Genomic DNA, 20298 nt, shown 5'->3' with positions numbered 1-20298 from the left:
TATGCTTTCCTTTATTGGTCAGAGTATTGAGTACAGGAGTTAGGAGGTCATGTTGCGGCTGTACAGGACATTGGTTAGTCCACTATTGGAATATTGCATGCAATTCTAGTCTCCTTCCTATCGGAAATATGTTGTGAAACTTGAAAGGGTTCAGAAAGGATTTACAAGGATGTTGCCAGGATTGGAGGATTTGAGCTATAGGGAGAGGCTGAACAGGCTGAGGCTGTTTTCCCTGGAGTGTCGGAGGCTGAGGGGTGACCTTATAGAGGTTTACAAAATTATGAGGGGCATGGATATGATAAATAGACAAAGTCTTTTCCCTGGGGTCGGGGAGTCCAGAACTAGAGGGCATAGGTTTAGGGTGAGAGGGGAAAGATATATAAAAGACCTAACGGGCAACATTTTCACGTTGAGCTGCCAAAGGATGTGGTGGAGGCTGGTACAATTGCAACATTTAAGAGGCATTTGGATGGATATATGAATAGGAAGCATTTGGAGGGAAATAGGCCGGGTGCTAGCAGGTAGGACTCGATTAGGTTGGGATATCTGGTCGGCATGGACAGGTTGGACCCAAGGGTCTGGTTCCATGCTGTTCATCTCTATGACTCTAACCCCATACCAATTGGATAAAGGCACTGGTTGCGACTCCTCCAAAGTTAAATTCTTGATCTCCATGTCTGCCTCACATGGAGTCACAAAATCCTCTCCCAGACTTTCCAATTCTGAAGAAGGGTCAGTGAATCCTAAACATTGATTTTGCTTTTTCTCCTCAGATACTGCCAGATCTTGTGAATTTCCCCAGCAACTTCACTTTTCATTTCTTAATTCCAATTAGTTGCAGTTAATTATACGTCTATGCTAATGCAAGCATTATCTTGGCATAATCGTCAAAGTAAGACAAGTCCAGGAAAAATGCAGACAGCAGCAACTCTCAGATCACAGTGCCTTATTTAACCTCACAGAGGGCTCTTAATCTATCGACCAGGATAGATTATGGCGGACCCTCCTTATCTGCACACAGATATTCATCAGTCTCCTCTACCTGCTACATGATCCAATGCAAGCTATGGATCTCACCAATGATCCACTACTGGTTCATTACAACTGCAAATTGGGGTCAAGCAAGGCTGCATCACTGCATCAATGCACTTCTCCATCTAACTCACCACCATACTCCACTCCATAAAGTTCTCTGAAGCTTCACTACAGAATGAAAGTTGCGCTGTATGACCTATGTTGCCTCCAGAACCAGAATCAAGACCATTCCAACTTCTGTCTTCGACCTGCATTGTGCAGCCAAGGCTTGCCTGTGTGCACAATCAGAGACTGAGCTACAAACCATTACTCCAAACCTTCACAGAGGCCCATGAGACAATAGGCCTTAGGCTAAACATCCAGAAGACAAAGGTTTCCCATTCCTAACCTACTCAACACTGTCCCAACTATCAAAATCAACACCAAATCACTGAACAATGTGGACTGGAGGATGGTGTGTTGCCTCTCTGGTGCCAGGGTCAAGTATGTTTATGAGCGGGCAAGGGATTAGGACATTTTCAAAAGGGAAGGCGAGGAACCAGAGGTGGTGGTCCATACTGGTACTAACAACATAGGCAGAAAGAGAAACAATGTCCTGTAAAGGAAGTTCGGTGAGTTAGGTAGGAAGTTGAAAAGCAGTACCTCTAGGATTGTAATACTAGGATTACTCCCTCTGCCACATGGCAGTAAGGCTAGAAATAGGAAGATAGTACAGTTAAATATCTGGCTAAAGAGTTGGTGTAGGAGAGAGGGCTTCAGGGAGATGGATATTGGAATCAGCGCAGGTGGGACCTATACGAGGTGGGTTGCGCTTAAGCTGGAGGAGCACCAATATCCTGGCAGGGAGATTTGCGAGTGCCACTTGGGGAAGTTTAGATTAGTAAGGCAGGGGGGTGGGACCCAAAGCAGGATGTCAAAAATGAGATCTGTGACAACATTAGGCAGGAACTGGAGAATGTAGATCGGGGGCAGATTTTTGAGGGTAAATCTACATCTATCATGTGGGAATCTTTTAAAAGCCAGTCGGTTGGTTAAAGGTCAGGACAAGCATGTTCCTGTGAGAATGAAGGATAAGGATGGCAGGATTCAGAAACTTTGGATGTCAAGAGAAATTGGGAGCTTAGTCAGCAAGAAATAGGAAGCATAAATAAGGAGGAATATAAAGAAAGCAGGACAGAACTTTAAACAAGAAGTTGGGAGGGCTAAAGAGGCTCTGAAATTACCCTGACAAACAGATTAAGAAAATCCCAAGGCTTTTTATAGGTATATAAGGAGCAAGAGGGTAGCAATGGAAAGGGTAGGTCCATTCAAGGACATGGGAATATATTTATGGTTGAAGTCTGTGATGATGATGCTCCTGTCAATATAAAAAAGATATTGAGTGTTCTGAAAAGCATTAATTTAGACAGGGCCTGATGGGATCTAGCTCAGAATGTTGAGGGAGGCAATGGAGGAAATTTCTGGGGCCTTGTACAAAATCATTGTGTCCTCTTTATTCACAGCTGAGGTCCCAGAGGTCTGGAGATTATGCAAGGTTGTTACTCTGTTTAAGAAGGGCAATAGGGATAATCTGAGAAATTATAGGCAGGAGTGCCTTTTGTCAGTGATAGGGAAATTATTGGACAAGATGCTTAGGAACAGGATTTACTCACATTTTGTAAAATATGGACCTATTAGTGACAGGCAGCATGGCTTTATGCCAGGAAGGTCATGTCCAATAAAGTTAATAAAGTTTTTTTTGAGGAAGTGACAAAGCTGATTGATGAGGGCAGAGTGGTCGATGTTGTCTATATGGATTTTAGAATGGCCTTAGATAAGTTCTGCCATGGCAGGCTGAAGGTGAAGTCACATGGAATCTGTGGTGAGCTGGTCAGATTCACACAGGACTGGCTTGGCTTCAGAAGACAGAGATTGGCAGTGGAAGGGTGTTTTTCTGACTGGAGACCTGGGGCCAGTGGTATTCCACAGGGTTCAGTGCTGTTTGTAATATATTAAAATGATTTTGATGAGAATGTAGATGGCCTGATTAGTAAGTCTATGGATGACACAAAGACTTGGGGAGCTGTGGACAGTGAGGAGGATTGCCTGAGATACAGCAGGACATTGATATGCTGGAGACTTGGGTGGAGAAATGGCAGATGGAATTTAGTCTGGACAAATGCAAGGTACTGCATTTTGGAAGGCCTTGTACAGGACATAAGTGTACATTAAATGGTAGAACACTTAGCAGCATTAAAATACAGAGGGATTTAGATGTGCAGGTGCACAACTCCCTGAAATTGCCAACACAAATGGATAAGGTGATCAAAAAGGTAAATGTTTGCTTGCCTTCATTGTTGGGGGGAGATAGTATAAAAATTGGAAAGTCATGTTGCAGCTATATAGAACTTTAGTTCAGCCAAATTTAGAATATTGCATATAATTCTGGTCATCACACTATCAGAAGGATGTGGAGGCTTTGGAGAAGGTACAGAAAAGATTACCCAGGATGGTTTGGAAGGGATTAGCTATGAGGAGGGATGTGATGAACTCAGTTTTAATTCACTTGAACAGTGGAGCTGAGGAGTGGTCTGATAGGTGTCTACACAATTAGGAGAGGCATGGACAGAATGGATGATTGCAATCTTTTTTCCAGGGTAGAGATGACAATTACATGGGGACATAATTCTAAGGTAAAAGGTGGAAAATTTAAAGTAGATGTCAGAGACTTTTTTTTAATGCAGAGGTTGGTAAGTGGGTGGAACGTGCTCCAGAGGAGATGCTAGAAACAGACATAATAGCAACGTTTAAAAGGTGAGTTGATTAATACATAAACAGGCAAGGAATAGAGGGATACAGACTGCATAGGAGGTTTTTATTTTAGAAAGGTGTCATGTGTCAGCACAGGCTTGGTGGGCTGAAGGGCTTGCTCTTGTACAATATTGTTCTTTATTCTTAACTAGGGGTCACTGTTTCAAAGGTTGGGGTCAGTCTTCTAGAACCGAGATGAGGAGAATTTATTTCTCTGAAAGGGTTGTGCAACTTCAGAAATCTCTACCTCAGAAGGTGATGAAGATCGGGTTTGTGAATATTTTCAAAGTAGAGACAGACAGATTCTTTTTAGGCAAGTGAATCAAGGTTACCCAGATTAGATGGGAACATGAAATTCAAACACAGAGAGACAAGATGTGCTCTTATTGAATGACTGAGTGGGTTTGAGGAGCGAATGGTCAACTTCTCCTTTTTGTACGTTCATTCTTATTAACTGATGTATGCAATAGGATTAAGCACATGAAACCTGTGATGCATTATATCGAAGCTATCACACCAAAGAAAGAACTGTATAGCCTTACCCGAGCAAAGTATCTTCACCCAGGATGGCAGAGCCTTCCACTAAACACTGGGCTAACGTTGTTAACGGTAGCTTTTTCTGTGGAGAAGACCAACATCATTTACAGTGAGATCTTAGACATGACATCTATTAAACACCCAAGCAACATGTTCAACAAGCTGACTGATTCCCCATGCTTTTCTCATACGGAGATTTCACATGGAAAGGACATAATTCTACCAGTTTTCCAGCTGAAACAACAGATGAAACAGGTTCAGTGAAACATTGGTGGTTCTATTAGAGGAAAAAAATGTTCACTGGCTTGCTATTGTACTGAAATGCTGAACATATTCTTCAACCAGATACTTATAATCTTGCCAAAAATACATACAAGAAAAATACCTTGTCCTGAATGAATGGGCTACAAATTGCTTATTAAATATGATCATTTATTGCAAACAGTCAAATATTGACTTTAAATGACAATGAAAAATATTGCTAGAAAATGGATACTGAAAAGGTTACCAACAGTCCAATGTAAATGTAGAGAACGCAGCAACTCATTGTTTCAAGCAATACCCTTCTTCAAAACATCTTTGAAGATGTCTTAGACATTTGCTCATTGTTCAATCAACACTCAATGGTTAATTTTAAATTTTGATGATAGTGTAGTGACCCTCAAGTTAAACCCACCACCAGTCATTTCTCTCTATGGGAGGGCCCTATAGTCCTCTGGGATGATGGTGACTTTACATAAAGCAAGGCTGTCTAATATACAGCTTACAGAGCACAGTGTGGACTGCAAAGATATGTATCTGGCTCACTAATCAGCAAGGGAATCCCTTTATAAAAATGGAAGGCACCTTTAAAGTTTGAATATCTCCAAGACTTTGTAATTTCCCCACCATCTTTTCCCGATGTCGAAATTTAAAAATGGCGATTGAGTACAGGGATTAGGACCAGGTTAGGGACTAGGAGAGTGATCAGGAACTGAGGGTGGAAATGTCTGGAAAATTGCCACCACCATGAAGGAGTATGGGTGAAAAAGAGAGAAAGGAGATGAGAGAGAAAGTGGGAGAAAGAGAAAGAAGGGGGAAGAAGAGAGACAGAGAGAGAAATGGATGAGCGAGAACAGGCAAGAAGATCAAGGGAGTCATCATAAACCCCAACTCATATGATCAATAAGTAGAATCAAAGAACCCCTACTGTGTCAAAGCAGGCCATTCCGCCCATAAAGTCTATTCCGACCCACTGAAGAGCATCCCATCCAATCCCTGTAACCTGACATTTCCCATAGCTAATCCACCTAGCCTGCACATCCCTGGACACTATGGGCAATTTAGCACAGCCAATCCAGTTAACCTGCATATTTTGGACTGTGGGAGGAAACCAGAACACCCAGAGGAAACCCACACAGACATGGGGAGCATGTGCAAACTCCACACAGACAATCACCTGAGGGTTGAATTGAACCCACATCCATAGTGCTGTGGGGCAGCAGTGCTAACCACTGAGCCACCTTGCCATCCCCCAGTCCACCACTTCCCCTTTCCCAGCACCGTCCACACTCTACCCGCATTGACCCCAATAGAAAACAATCATCAGGCATGTGTTTGTTACACAATATTCACAATTTTCCCTCCTGTTGCCTTCCATAGAAAAGAAAATCAGTGGAGGTTTACAATGGACTGCTCATCCACTGTTCCCAAAAGCTATCCCAACTGGGTTACACCAACACAACTCTTAAAATACTGAAGAAACCTGGGACTATAAACGTTAACTCTCCACAGGTGCTGCGAGACCAGCAATTCCTGATTTCATTTCTCAAAAGGGGACAGACTTCACCTAGAATCTTTTTTCCTTTGGGAATTGGAAACTTGCACAAATGATGTGACAGCATGCAGTATTTCAGACATTCCATTTCAGATGTCGAAATAAATGAAAGAAGTTTTGCTAAAGTCAATACACATTAAACCAATGCCCCTTTGATACATTTCCACTCGATTTCTCGAATGATGCTTCAGACTGACTATAATCAGTGAACAGTAATTGAAGATAACGTACGGATCGTTTGTCGGCGTCCACACCTTGTTGTCCTTGGAGACATGCTGTTAGTTTTTTGTGGGTGCTGTGGGAGACTTGTTTTACCAGCTCCAGTCGTTTCTCTACCTGTTTGGTGCAACAATATTATTATATTGGGGTTACTGTAAATATACTTTAAATTAACTTTGATATACTATTCTTCAAAGTAAAATCATGGCATATTCTTAAAAGGTAAATAAGATTTAATCTTTGATGTGGTTGATTATAAATCCAAAGAACATTAGATTGAAAAAATGTTATTATTGGAGGGTTTTACAGTTTAAAGTTGGCAGTATTTTGTAACAATAGATCCAAACAGATTCCCTGTAGTTAAGAGTGAAGGTCATTACTTGTGGCTGTAATGTGATTAGATTACTTACAGCGTGGAAACAGGCCCTTCAGCCCAACAAGTCCACACCAACCCTCCAAAGAGCAACCCACCCAGACCCATTCCCCTACAGCTAACACTATGGGCAATTTAGCATGGCCAATTCACCTGACCTGCACATTTTTGGACTGTAGGAGGAAACCGGAGCACCCGGAGGAAACCCACGCAGACACGGGGAGAATGTGCAACCTCCACACAGACAGTTGCCTGAGGCGGGAATTGAACCCGGGTTTCTGACATTGTGAGGCAGCAATGCTAACCATTGTGCCACCATGCCGCAAATCCAGCAGTAGGTCGCTCAAGAAACAGTTAACCCTTTCTGATTATAATGATGAAATAAATTAAAACAGCTTAACAAAATTGATGCACCTCCAGACATTATTCTTCATTGAATGAACAGCTCTTCAATTTTAACTGTCTTTCAGTTATGTTTTAATTGATATTTATTTATACAGTAAGTTGGTACATCAGATTTAAGTGTCCCTCCTAACTTTCCACTTGGAGTTAATAGCAGCTAGATTTCATGTGCAGTTAACTTGGCACCTTTGTCTCGTTAAAGTTCCAGTATCTGCCATAATGTCAGCAAACAAGCTCAGAATGCATTGGACACTGTTGGTTTTGCTGTGACAATACTAAGCTCAAGTTTTCACACATGCTTAAAATTAGGTTGGACATAAAATTTCCTAAGTGCTACGAAGCAGCATAACGGATTCTAATCAATTGGTAATTGAAACAGGGCATTCCCCAGAATTACAAAGGAGAGTGAGGCTCACTGGACTAATGCATTTTCTTAATTTTTAATTGGCTTCAGTTGACTGCTTTGATGTGTCTTAATGCATAAGGTCTGTGATCAGAAAGCTATGTAATTGACTGAATATGTATAGATACACCAGCATAAAGTGAACATAGGGGTTTTTGTGGTAATAATCCCACCTTTGGTTAAGAAGGTCTGGATTCAAGTATCATCTGCTCCTGAGTTGTACCACAATAGGTGATCAAAAATATCAAAAGAGACCATGGACGTATCTCACTGTCCTTTAAGATTCCACAAACTGGTCTACTTCATTCATTCCCAAACATGTTAAATGGTTATCTGAGTTTGGGAACTCCAGGTTGATGCTGGGTACAGTAAATAAACAGACTAGAAGGTACATTTCAAATCTTTACATTGCTTTACCACATTGGGATATGCAGCTTGTTAACTCCGGCCTGTTAAATGTTCAGAACAGTAGGACATCAGGAAATCTGGTTGAATGAAGATTTCTGTAAAACCAATTAAGGAAGGAACTGACATTGAACGTCACATTTATGTCCTTCATTTTATTAGTAATGCCTTAACTATGTGGTTTTCCAGAGACTCCAAAGCAGTTTAGTAGATGGAGGATGAGAAATGCATGCAAACTATTAAACTGGAAAATAATAGAAATTGGATCATAGATGTCATCTGAAATATTTCAGGTTCAGTACTTGTGTTATACCCAATAATAACAAATTGATTGAAGAGAATGTCAATGAACAAATTCTGCAATGGTTTGTCTGATTACATGCAACATTTTTTGGCACCTAATTGTTGACATGGCAAGAAATCTTAGAGGTAGGGAGATGTCACTTATTTAGTATGGAGTGCTATTCTCTCCCCTTAAGGAATGCCTTACCTATGCAGACAGCTTCAATGCAGGCAAGTGATAGTCAAGGTTTAGTGGATCCCATCTATGCTCAGAATATGTCTTGAGTTAAATAAGATAAAGCTGCAAGTGAACTGCCTATTGTCTATTGAGTAGAACTACACTACACATTGGGTTGCTCGATTACAGAAATACCTAGGGTTGAGGAGGAAGAAATTTAACTCGAGTGTTAGCTGTTGCTGTCACTGTGATTGAACCAGAGTCACCAGTCAGTCATCAATAAATGGTCCTGGAGTATTGCTGCTCTACTTGGCTCTCACATCTGACAGTCTGCTGCAGATCTCACAAATTGTTATTGTAAGACATACATTTGTTGTTGTGAATAACAGGGTTATTTGTTATTCTTTTTCAAGTCTGAAGATGAAATCCATTAGAAATCAAGATAAAACTCAAGAGAAAGTAAATAGCAGACTAAGATCAGAGTGTTCCAAGTGAAGACTTGAGAAGGGATATTGTGGGAGGGGGATTTGAAGCCTAATGAGTGCAAATTAGTTTTTGAGATGAAATTTCAGCTTCATAGTGAAAGAGAATGATCCAAACTTTGACACTCTTGCACTGTGTTGTAGTATTTGGCTCCAGTAGTTATCTTTTTTCAAAACTACATACATAAAATGTGAAATTCATTAAGAAATAAATTTTGTAAGTTCAGGAATAAACAGAACAAGAAAAGAATTATACCTCCTTCAACAATGTGGAGAAGAAATTATTACCTGAAGCAGATCTTCAGTTAACACTTCTGTCTTTTCAGCTCTAGAACAGAGAACGAATAGTGTCAAACTACATTCTGGTCCCCAGAACAAGCATTAAAGCAATTAAAACATTAAAAAAACCTTGGCACAACTCAAACCACTTTGTAAACATAGTGGTGAAATGACATTCACATTGTATCGACATGAAACATCAGTAACATGCACCTACCATGACAGTTCTATCTGATAATAACTGCACTGATTGTGAAAATAAAAATAGAGTTTCCTGATCAGAATAAATCTTGTAACCCCAAAGAACCAGTTTCACTATTAAAATTACCTTGAAAAGCTAAGCATTTACAGTGGATTTTGTTTAACACTAATGATGCTTTATTTTGAGATGCCATTTATACCTTCTTCAAAACAAAACTGCTTGAGTGGTGCTGATGAAGCATTCATAGTCACGAAAGATTACAAATTTGACATTGTAATGCATATGAACTACTACGTATACTGGATGCTGAATCATTCTAGGTTGATGGCTGTATTCCCAATTAAAATTCAGCTTTCTCACCAAAGTGTCAATATTTCTTTTAAGCCAGTAGTCCCTGATAATGCCATCTGTGTCTAAAGCTTTAATGAAAAGCATCAGTAAAAATAAAAAGGAGCTCAGTGTTCATTTTAATTATTTAGGATGGTTTTTCATTTCACTGATTCTGATGGTTGAGGTCTATTTTAAGACACGTCATAAGATTTAAATCATTCTATTCATTGACATTCTATTGTTCTATTGAACCAAATATGTCACAGCCATAACACTACATTTAATTTTCATCATACTTTATGATCACAAACTAACAAACACAAAATTGCAATATTTCCGAAAAGGAAGCCGTCGGACTTTGTTGAATAGACCCTCCTACATTCCACATTCTTTTTGAATAATTTATTTTAGAAAACACTGATTTAAACGTATTTTGACCATTATGTTTTATGCACAATTTTACAATGCACTGCAAAACAAGGTTAGCATCAGTGTGCTGAACACAAAATAGCTACCTTTGCCAATTCTATAACATCTGCTCAGGGTATTGCCCTTGAATGAACTGACCTGTGGCAATGCAGCATTATTAACTCTACCTACTGAGGTATGTTGTAATGCGAATGCACACAGTCCCATACATGGAACAAGATTTTGATGTTTACATCAATTAAGTCAAATTACAAAATTTCCAGACTATTTATCTACATCCTGTATCCGTGAGCTACATAATATGACAAACAGATTCTCAGGACTTTGCAGTTTCCGAAAAGCGAAGAGGTTCAACACCTCAGTTTTTTCTTCATCATCTTGTAGATGCTTCCTAAATAATGAATAAATTCAAGGAACCGGATGAGATACTGGATCTTTGAAAGGTCAGCCGACAGAAACTCATCACTTGGCCAGCTGAGACGAGAATATGGCACATTGCTGCTGTCACCACTGAATAACTGCATCTTGAAACCAGACATTATCTCCTGGAGCGACTTATAGGTTCAGATTGAAGAACTACTTAAAACATAAGCTCTCTTCCCCCGGATTTTGGAGACTGCTCCTTAGGCAGAACAGAAAGAAAACGGACTCAGCTCGTCTGCAGAGTGACCAGGTCGCTGAGTCAGCAACTTGCTGCAGTCTTTCTCAACGTGCAAAGCCTGATTGAATCACAGTTCCATCCCATAATACCCTGTAATATGCAGAACATCTTTTGGTCAAATGCCATTCGATAGTTGTGCCAAGAAAGAGAAACTGGATCGACTATATATACATGAACACTGAAATGACTGCACAAAACAGTATTAGTCCATGGCTAAATCTCTTCATGATTTCCCTCACAGCATGCATGTGTGGAATACTGGCAAATATTTTGCATATACTTATCAACAAACCTGTCTGTGTGGTGACAAAATATCATCATAAAAGTGGCAAAGCAATAATCACCTATAAGTGTAGCAGTTAACCTTCAAAGTGTGCTATATCTATAGTTACCCTCAGACTCCCAATCATAGGAAAGCATTCTGTCCTCTGCCGATCCTTTCAGCATGACACGTGATATAAGTTCTTCACTGCATCATCCCCTTGCTAACCAGTTAGCATCATTTTAACCAGGTTTCAGACATTTTAGCAGCAGATTCTGTAAAATTACTCAGTCCCTCAGAAAAGAGCTAAAAATCATTCTCTGTGTGCTGAAGGCTCCTGTTGGATTAACTATTGAAGTAACAGCTGTCTCTTGTAAAATAAGGATACTGGGAACATGTTAAATGAAAGGTATTATATTTTCTAAAGATCACATCACTCTACAAGGACCAAGTTAAAATTACTGTCACCTTTCCTTTAAGCCCTCCCTTACATGGTCTCATCTCACCACTCTTTGATGTTTTTGTCCTGCAGCCTTACAATTGCCCAAATGATCTATTCTGCTGGTTTAGACCTCTAGTACCCAACGAGTTGACATTCTGGCAGCCACTTGGTCCCAACCTTTTGATTTCTCCAAAAGATCCAGCTCCCTGCCTCTCGATCAAGATATTCTTTAAACTTTGCCCAAGTCTTTTGTCACTTATTCTGCTTTCCCTGCATTGATTTGACATTTATTTCCCATTTAACCTTGTGAAGCAGGGATATTGTTCTACATTAGTGGCAGTATAATGATCTAAATTATCAGCATTACAAACTATCTCAACAATATATAAGTATATCAAAAAATAAGCTCATGCATAAAATATACAAGAAGGCTGAATGTTTTTAGTTTCATAGTCCTACACAACCAGGTATTTGTGACTTTTTTTTTCAATCAAGATGGGACTAAAATGCAAACAACTTCCTGTTAAAAATGAATGTTTATCATGATCTTATACACTTCAATGTGTTCTCACTCAAATCTAACACATTGACTTGTAGGGCTCTGAATATTTGCCCCTGAGTATGGGAATAGGAAGGTCAGGATTAGAGGAATGTGTGGCTAAAAGGATGGTGTAGGAGAGAAGGATTCAACTTTTTGCATCATTGGGACATCTTCTGGAGTAGGTGGGATCTATACATTTTAGACCAGTTGTACCTGAACTGGGGTAGGTCGAACATCTTTCCTAGGAGGTTTGTTTGTGCTGTTGGGGAGGTTTTAAACTGATCTGGCAGTGGGATAGGGGTGCAGAGTAGATGAAAAATAAGAGCTAGGTCCAATCAGATATAGAAGGAATACTGGGATAGTCCAGTAGGTGGAGAAGACATGGGCAGGATAAGGCACTTGGGATGGTCTATTTTAATGCAAGGAGTTTGACTGGTAAGGCAGATGAACTTAAATCATTGATCAGCAAATGGGAATATGATATATTGCAATCACTGAGACATGGTTAAAGGAAGGACAGGGCTGGCAGCTCAACATTCCATGGTATAGAATGAGAGAGGGCTTTGGAAACCATCACTGAAGTAATGACAAAGGATGTCCCAGAAGGGCTGTCAAATGAGACCATCTGGATAGAGCTTAGAAATAAAAAAGGGTGAGTACTTTGCTGTGATTATACAACAGGCCTCCCAACAGTCAGAGGGAGATAGAACAGCAGATATGCACGCAAATCGCAAAGATGTAAGGGGAATAGGGTTATAGTTGTATGCAATTTCAACTTTGCTAACATTAACTAGGGTTGCCTTAAATATTAAAAATGCATCCAGGAGTGATTTTTGTGTCAGTATGTAGATGGTCCGACTAGAGATAGGGCAGTGCCAGACCTAATCCTAGGGAATGAAGTGAGTCAAGTGGTTGAAGATTCAGTGGGTGAACATTTAGGGATAGTGACTATAATTCTAAAGTTTCAAAGTCATTTTATAAAGAGATAAAGATCGTGCAGAAGTTAAGTGTCTAAACTGGGAGAGGGACCATTTCAATATCATTAGACAGGAACTGACAAACACACTTGGACATGCTACATGCAGGTAAGACTACATTTGGAAAGTGGGAGTCTTTCAAAGTTAATGTAGTGAGAGTTCAGGGCTAGCATTTTCCTCTCAGAGTGAAGGGCAAGGGCAGGAAGTCCAGGAAATATTGGGATAGAGAATTTGATAAAGGAAAAGAAGGAAGCATAGACAGGTTTGGCACATTAAAAACAGGGAGGCCCTTCAAAAGTATAGACAGTGCAGGACATTACTTTAAGGAAATGAGAAGGGCAAACAGGGCCATGAAGTATCTTTGGCAGAAAGATCGAGAACCCTTCCCTCCATCCCTCCACCCCTAAGGCCATTATTGATTATATTCAGGGTAAGAAGATTATCAGGGAAATAGTGGGGCCTATTAGAAACTAAAAGGGCAATTAATGTGTGGAGCCACCAGAGAATATGGGAAAGGTCTTAAATGAATACTTCGCATCTGTATTCACAGAGAAGAAAGATGTTCTGGTTGGGGATTTCAGTTGGGGATGGTGAGGTTCTAAAAAATGTTAAGATTAATAAGAAGGAAATATTAGATATTTCAGCAGGCAGACAGGTGCATAAATCCCAAGAGCCTGATGAGATGTATCCCAGGCTGCTATGGGAGGAAAGGGAGGAGATTGCTGGGGCCCTGACAGAAAAAGGACATTGTACAGGATGGTGGTGGGCCTCTTCTGGTGTACTGCGGCCAGTTCTGGTCTCCCTGTTATAGGAAGGATATTATTAAGATAGAGAGGGTTCAGAAATAGAGGGTTTGAATTATAAGGAGAGGCTGGATAGGCTGGGACCTTTTTCACTGGAACGTTGGATGTTGAGAGGTGACCTTATAAAGGTTCATAAAATCATGAGGGGTATAGATAATGGCAGGCATCTTTTCCCTAATGTTGGGGATTTCAAGACTAGAGGCATATATTTAAGGTGAGAGAAGAAAAACTTTAAAAAGAACATGAGGGACAATTTTTTTTTACACAGAGAATGGTTTGCAGAGGAAGTGGTGGATGCAGGTACAGTTACCATGTTTGAAAGGCATTTGGATAAGTACATGAATAAGAAATGTTTGGAGAGATATATACCCAAGAGCAGGCAGGTGGTACTAGTTTAGTTTGAGATTATGGCTGGCATGGACTGGTTAGACAGAAGGGTCTGTTTCTGTGTTGTATGACTCTACTATGACTCTATATATTTAATATTTCACTGGCCACAGATGAAGTGTCAGACGACTGGAGGATAGCTAATGTGGTTCCTTTGTTCAGGAAGGGTGGCAAGGATAGGCCAGGTAATTACCACTATTCTTCTTCTAAGACGTGAAAACAAAGGGTGAGGATGATACAAAGAGTATTCAGAGGGAGAGAGACAGGTGAAACAGCTAAGGAGCAAGTCTGAAGATTAACTATAATTTGGGAAAATGTGAGATTATGCACTTTGGCAGGAAGAATAAAGGACCTGAATATTATTTAAATAGAGAATGATAGCAGAAAGCTGCTACACAGAGGGTTCAAGAAGTCCTTGTACAAAAAAATCACAAAACACTATTACCCAAGTTCAGCAAACAATAGGGAAGGTAAATGAAATGCTGCCCTTTATTTCAAAGGGAACACAGTATACCAATTGAGACATTTTGCTAAAACAAAAAACAAATTTTGGGGAGACATAGTGGCTCAGTGGTTAACACTGCTGCCTCACAGCACCAGGGTCCCAGGTTTGATTCCGGTCTCGGATGACTGTCTGTGTGGAGTATGCACATTCTCCCCGTGTCTCTGTGGGTTTCCTCCGAGTGCTCTAGTTTCCTCCCACAGTCCAAAGATGTGCAGGTCAGGTGAATTGGCCATGCTAAATTGCCCGTAGTGTTAGGTGCATTGGTTAGAGTGAAATGGGTCTGGGTGGGTTACTCTTCGGAGGGTTGGTGTGGACTGGTTGGGCCGAAAGGCCGGTTTCCACACTGTAGGAAATCTAATCCAATCTAATAACAAGAATGAATGACTAGTTAGATCATAACTAATGTACTACAGACAGAGCTGAGGAGGAAGTTCCTCTCTCAGAGGTTAGTGAATTTGTGGAATTCTTTACCATAGAGTGCTGTTAAAGTTGGGTCATTAAGCACATTGTAGGCTGCGATAGACAGATTTTTAATCAGGATGGGAATGAAGGATTATAGTAAGAAGGCAGGATCGTGCAGCTGAGGATGATCAGATAAGGCATGATTTCAATGAATGGCAGAGCAAATGCATTGGGCCAAATGGCCTCCTTCTGCTCCCACATTGTTTGGATTTATGGACCATGAAGAATGCCCACTTGCTCACCCACCTGTTTCCTGAGCTGAATCCCAAAACAGTCTGGATTGCATTTTGCATTGCAGCACATAAACATGGAAACATGTTTGACTGCATTGACAACATTGCAGGCCTGTCTAAACAGAAGAAGGTTATGAGTTAACTACCAATATTTTTCATTGCCTCTTACAAAATCTGGACATTGTAAGTGTTTGCAAGTTGAGTAAAGGCACATTTTCTGCTCTACAATGTTTTCCTTTGGCATTTGTTTGACATCGACTGTGATTGTAGCCAAGTCAGGTTACAAAGCTATCTCGAAGCCCTGTTTACAACAAATTTGTGGGTGGATCCCTTGGGATCCATCTCATCAGGATTTTACTATATCAAGGTTTATGTTCCTTGAGGATGACTTGTTATCCAATCCCTCCCTGGAATATTGTTCAGAGGTTTATCCCTAAGAGAGGACAGCTGATCTCTAAACAATGAATGCCTCTGAGTCTTCTCTCCGTTCATCTGTGTTTCTTTCCTGTTTTGTATTAACTGTATAAACCCTTTGGAGCTTATGTTCTTTAACAGCTATTCAGAGCAAAGGGAAGCACTGTGGAATGGAATCCTGTAAAGAATTTAGCTTCTGCAGAATTCAAAGTGGTATATCAGACAGGTGTATGTGTATTGCTAACTTCCATCTTGCGATATCAGATGATATTGTGACAATACAACAGACTGAAGGGGATGTTGCAAAAGGAGGATAAAGAAGATTTTAAATAGGGTAGAAACTTATCTGTCTTCAGTGTATGGTATCATAGCAATTACATGTGGCAGAGAACGTAATAAGTGATTTTCTTTATATTAATTTTAATTTTTACATAAGGTTAAACAGTGATGATATACTAAAGAAGCAAATGTATTTACAACAATTTATGGTGCTTAACTTAAAATATGAATTCTCTTAACAGGTTAGTTCAAGTGAGGGAAGCTGGAGGGAAATATTTCACTGCAAAGAATGTACACATTTCACGCAGTTAGGTAAAAAGAGCACCCTGAGATAGTTAAGGCCTATCAAGAATTTGACGAAAATATTGCTTTTGCTTTAGATCAGTAACATTTTTCCCAATGAATGGTGTTTCTCAGAAACATTCAATTTTGTGATGCCAATAAGTTAATGCCTAATTTTTCATGTCATTTTGAATGGGTGTTATTAAACGGAATAGAGAATACAAAATTCTTAATGAGGAATTGGGTGTGGGGTGGATTGGTATTTCCTCTACCTATTACAGTGGAACCTTGATTATCCAGCATTCGATTATCCGAATTTCGGATTACCGGCAAGATTGCAAGGTCCGATGCTTGGCTAGACTGTGTTATTCAGCATTCGATTATCCAAACATTCAATTATCTGAAAAAATAATCCCCGCCCGTGTCATTCGTACAAACAAGATTCCTCTGTACATGCTCATGACATTGCAAGATGGTGGGAAGACCTCCAGTGATAAGTCTAATAATGTTGCAGATGGAAACTACTGGAATAATTGCAGAAATTCCTGTAAAGACCAAATATGAAAAATCTCACTATGTTCACTATGAAGACTTAGCAGCCAGAGGGAATCATGTTATTTATTTTCATTTCCAAATTTTATTTCGGCTGCTGCATATATTCAAACAACAAAAGAGGAATATATGAATAGAAAGTGTTTCGAGGGATATGGGCCAGGTGCTGGCAGGTGGGACTAGATTAGGTTGGGATATCAGGTCGGCATGGATGAATTGGACTGAAGGGTCTGTTTACATGCTGTACACCTCTATGACTCTATGATTTCACAGGATATTCCCAGCATATGTTAATAATCCTGCAAATTCAGTAATTGTTTAGGCACAATTTCAATGCATTAAACGTCTGTTTCTAATGTACTACTACAGACTAGAGTAGCATCAACCTGTCATGTCACTGCATACATTATTTAATGTGAGTCATAATACAAATACTGCCATGGACTTTAGAGTGTAATGAGAAGTCCAAATCCATGTTTTCAATATTAAATCGCCATTTTGGGATTAACACATGCTCGACTCATATTCATTTACTTTCTTTACAAACACAATTAATGTCAATGTATTTACAGGAAGAATCTTCTTTTCAGTAAAATCTTAGAGGTGCCTGTCTCAAAGCCTATGATGGAAAATATTAAGTGTGCTTTCGAGTAGGCCTACTTTAGTCCATTAAAATCTCTTCAGAATACCAGCTCAGTATTCCACTAAATGTACAGTTTTTCTAAATTTAACTGGAACAAATTATGTACTGAAGGAAGTCTCCGTTTTGATGGACAATTTTGCAACTTGCCCCAGGTTCAAACTGTAGAACATCAGATGACTTGATCACCTCTGAGTGAAACAAGCTGAGAACCTGAAATGCTCACTAACACAGCACTATTTGACAATGAATATCAATGGTCAGCTTCAATCAAAGCTCTGAGAGATACGATTTCAAGTCTTGATGACATTAACAGATCCCGACAACCATGCTCCATAACGCTGTACAAAAATCACTGTCACTTTCCAAATAAATACCTTGATTATTAATTGGACTGGAGTTGGGTGTTCTGAAAAATCAATGCTGGAATAAACTAAGACAAAATTTGCAGAAAAGTATTTACTTTGTCCATATATCATTCATACTGAGTGATATTTTATCAATTTTATTCCATGTGCAGTTACTGGAATGAATGCATTTCCTCACAAATTGTCCATCAAAACGGAGACTTCGTTAATAAATTCTGTATTCTTATAAATCATCAAGATGCTGGCCTGTCAAGTGACTTTCAATCTGCCAAAGTCTTTCTCTACAACACACCAACTTCAAACTGCTCATTGGTTCACCATACACTTATTTCTCCATTTGTTACACTGCTCTAAAAAGAGATTTTTTTTATTTGAAGTTATTATGGACTGGAGGAGACCCCCTCAAAACATTTTAAGAAAGCAGCCTGGACCCTCACATTGCTCGTTGTCTTAAGCAGGTGGATGTTGATATTCCAGGAGGGATGTAGCTGGCCCAACCACTTAGTTTTAAACGAAATAGAATTTACTTGCAAGATTACCGAATGAAACACAAACAAAAGAGAACAGAATATAGAATAACAACCCATTTGAAAACCCAAATCAATGATGCTGTTCCAAATTTGTGCAACAATCCCCATAAACACCCCTTGGCAAAAAAAAGATAAAATCAAACTCAGGGTCTTACAGGAGAGAGAGAGAAAGAGAGAGAGAGATAACAGAGCGATTCAGCATGGAACACCTTCCTCCATGGAGCTATTTCTTGGACCAGCAGGCTCAAAACTGCCTGCTTTCAGTGAACAGCCAGATTGCTAAAGCTAAACCAAACCAGAGACAAGCTGAACTGGGAGAACTGGCTGCTCCCCTTTCATTGTACAAGTGTTTTTTTTAAACTTGAAAGCCTTTTTTCCTGAGGCAGCATATGTTAGCTATAATCAAATTGATCCTAAATTCCTTCAAACCTAGACTTTTCAGAATCGCTGCTTTTACGAACTCTCTGAAGAAAAAGGCCAAGGACAGTATAACCTTGTTAAAGAAGCAGCATCATCACAAAATCGTTTGCCCAGCATTTATTGCCCATCTCACATTGCCCATGAGAAGGTGGTGGAGAATTGCCTCTTGAACTGGTGCAGCCCATTTGATGTTTGAATACCCAGATACTGTTGAGGATTTCTAGGCATTTGACCCAGTGATGCTGAAGGAATGGCAATATGACTCTGCCCAAGTCAGGGTGGTGAGTGGATTGGATGAGAGATTGCAGGTGGTGGTATTCCAAGGTATCTCCTGCCATTGTCCTTTAACTTAGAAGTGGCCATGGGTTTGGAAGGCACTATCTAAGGAGCCTTGATGAATTTCTGTAGTGCATCTTGTAGACAGTACACATTGCCGCTACTGTGCATAGATAGGGGAAAGAGTGAATGTTTGTGGATGTGGTGCCAATTAATCTTTGTTCGGGATGGTGTTAAGCATTTTAAGTATTTATGGAGTAGCACTCATTGAGGCAAGTGGGAATATTCCATCACACTCATGACTTGTGCCTTGGACTTTGGAATGTCAGGAGCTGAGTTACTTGCTGGAAAAATCCTAGCCTCCACCTGCTCTTCAAGCCACAGTACTTACCTGACTAGCCCAATTTAATTTCTCGAGAATGGTAACACTCAGGGTGTTGATAGTGGGGGATTCAGTGATGCTAATACTCTAATACCATTGAAAGTCGAGCAGAAGATATAGTTGCATTATTGGGGTGGCATGGTGCCTCATGGTTAGCACTGCTGCCTCACAGCACCAGGGACCCGGGTTCAATTCCCCCATTGGGTGACTGTCTGTATGGAGTTTGCACATTCACCCCGTGTCTGCGTGTGTTTTCTCTGGATGCTCCAGTTTCCTCCCACGATCCAAAGATGTGCTGGTCAGGTGAATTGGCCATGCTAAATTGCTCATTGTATTATGTGCATTAGTCAGGAGTACGTATAGAGTAGGGGAATGGGTCTGGGTGGGTTATTCTCTGGACGGTCAGTGTAGACTTGTTGGGCCGAAGAGCCTGTTTCCATACAGTAGGGAAATAATCTAATTACATATTAATGTAGAATAAGACTATTAGAATGCAAATTATTCAGTTACTAATATATTGAACTCAAATTTTAAATCAACGTATAACATGCAGTTAATGAACATTTTCACATACTGCCATGCTTGATAACAAATGAGAATCTGGCAATACTTTCAATACCATAAATTTCATTCTCCAAGATTTCTAAGCACTAGCGGAGGCCTTGGCTAAACATTGGCAACTATACTTCAAAACAGAAAATCATAGACAACACAGCTCAT

The 20298-nt window shown here is 40.0% G+C and overlaps 1 protein-coding gene across 14 annotated transcripts in view; it reads right to left on the bottom strand.

Annotated features, from left to right (window-relative positions):
- The window catches only part of arhgap44a (Rho GTPase activating protein 44a), a 310627-nt gene that overhangs the window by 105767 nt on the left and 184562 nt on the right, over positions 1 to 20298 (bottom strand). For all 14 annotated transcript variants that reach the window (XM_072558348.1, XM_072558354.1, XM_072558349.1 and 11 more), the window contains exons 2-4: positions 9211 to 9250; positions 6410 to 6514; positions 4368 to 4444 (exon numbers count right to left, since the gene is read on the bottom strand). In XM_072558348.1, coding sequence (XP_072414449.1) covers positions 4368 to 4444; positions 6410 to 6514; positions 9211 to 9250 — 222 coding nt within the window. The remainder of the gene's footprint in view (positions 1 to 4367; positions 4445 to 6409; positions 6515 to 9210; positions 9251 to 20298) is intronic.

The sequence above is a fragment of the Chiloscyllium punctatum genome, chromosome 39 (genome assembly GCF_047496795.1).
Source record: "Chiloscyllium punctatum isolate Juve2018m chromosome 39, sChiPun1.3, whole genome shotgun sequence".
Lineage (NCBI taxonomy): Eukaryota > Metazoa > Chordata > Chondrichthyes > Orectolobiformes > Hemiscylliidae > Chiloscyllium > Chiloscyllium punctatum.
Note: the sequence above shows the minus strand (reverse complement) of the source record. Positions and strands in the feature narration are given on the sequence as shown.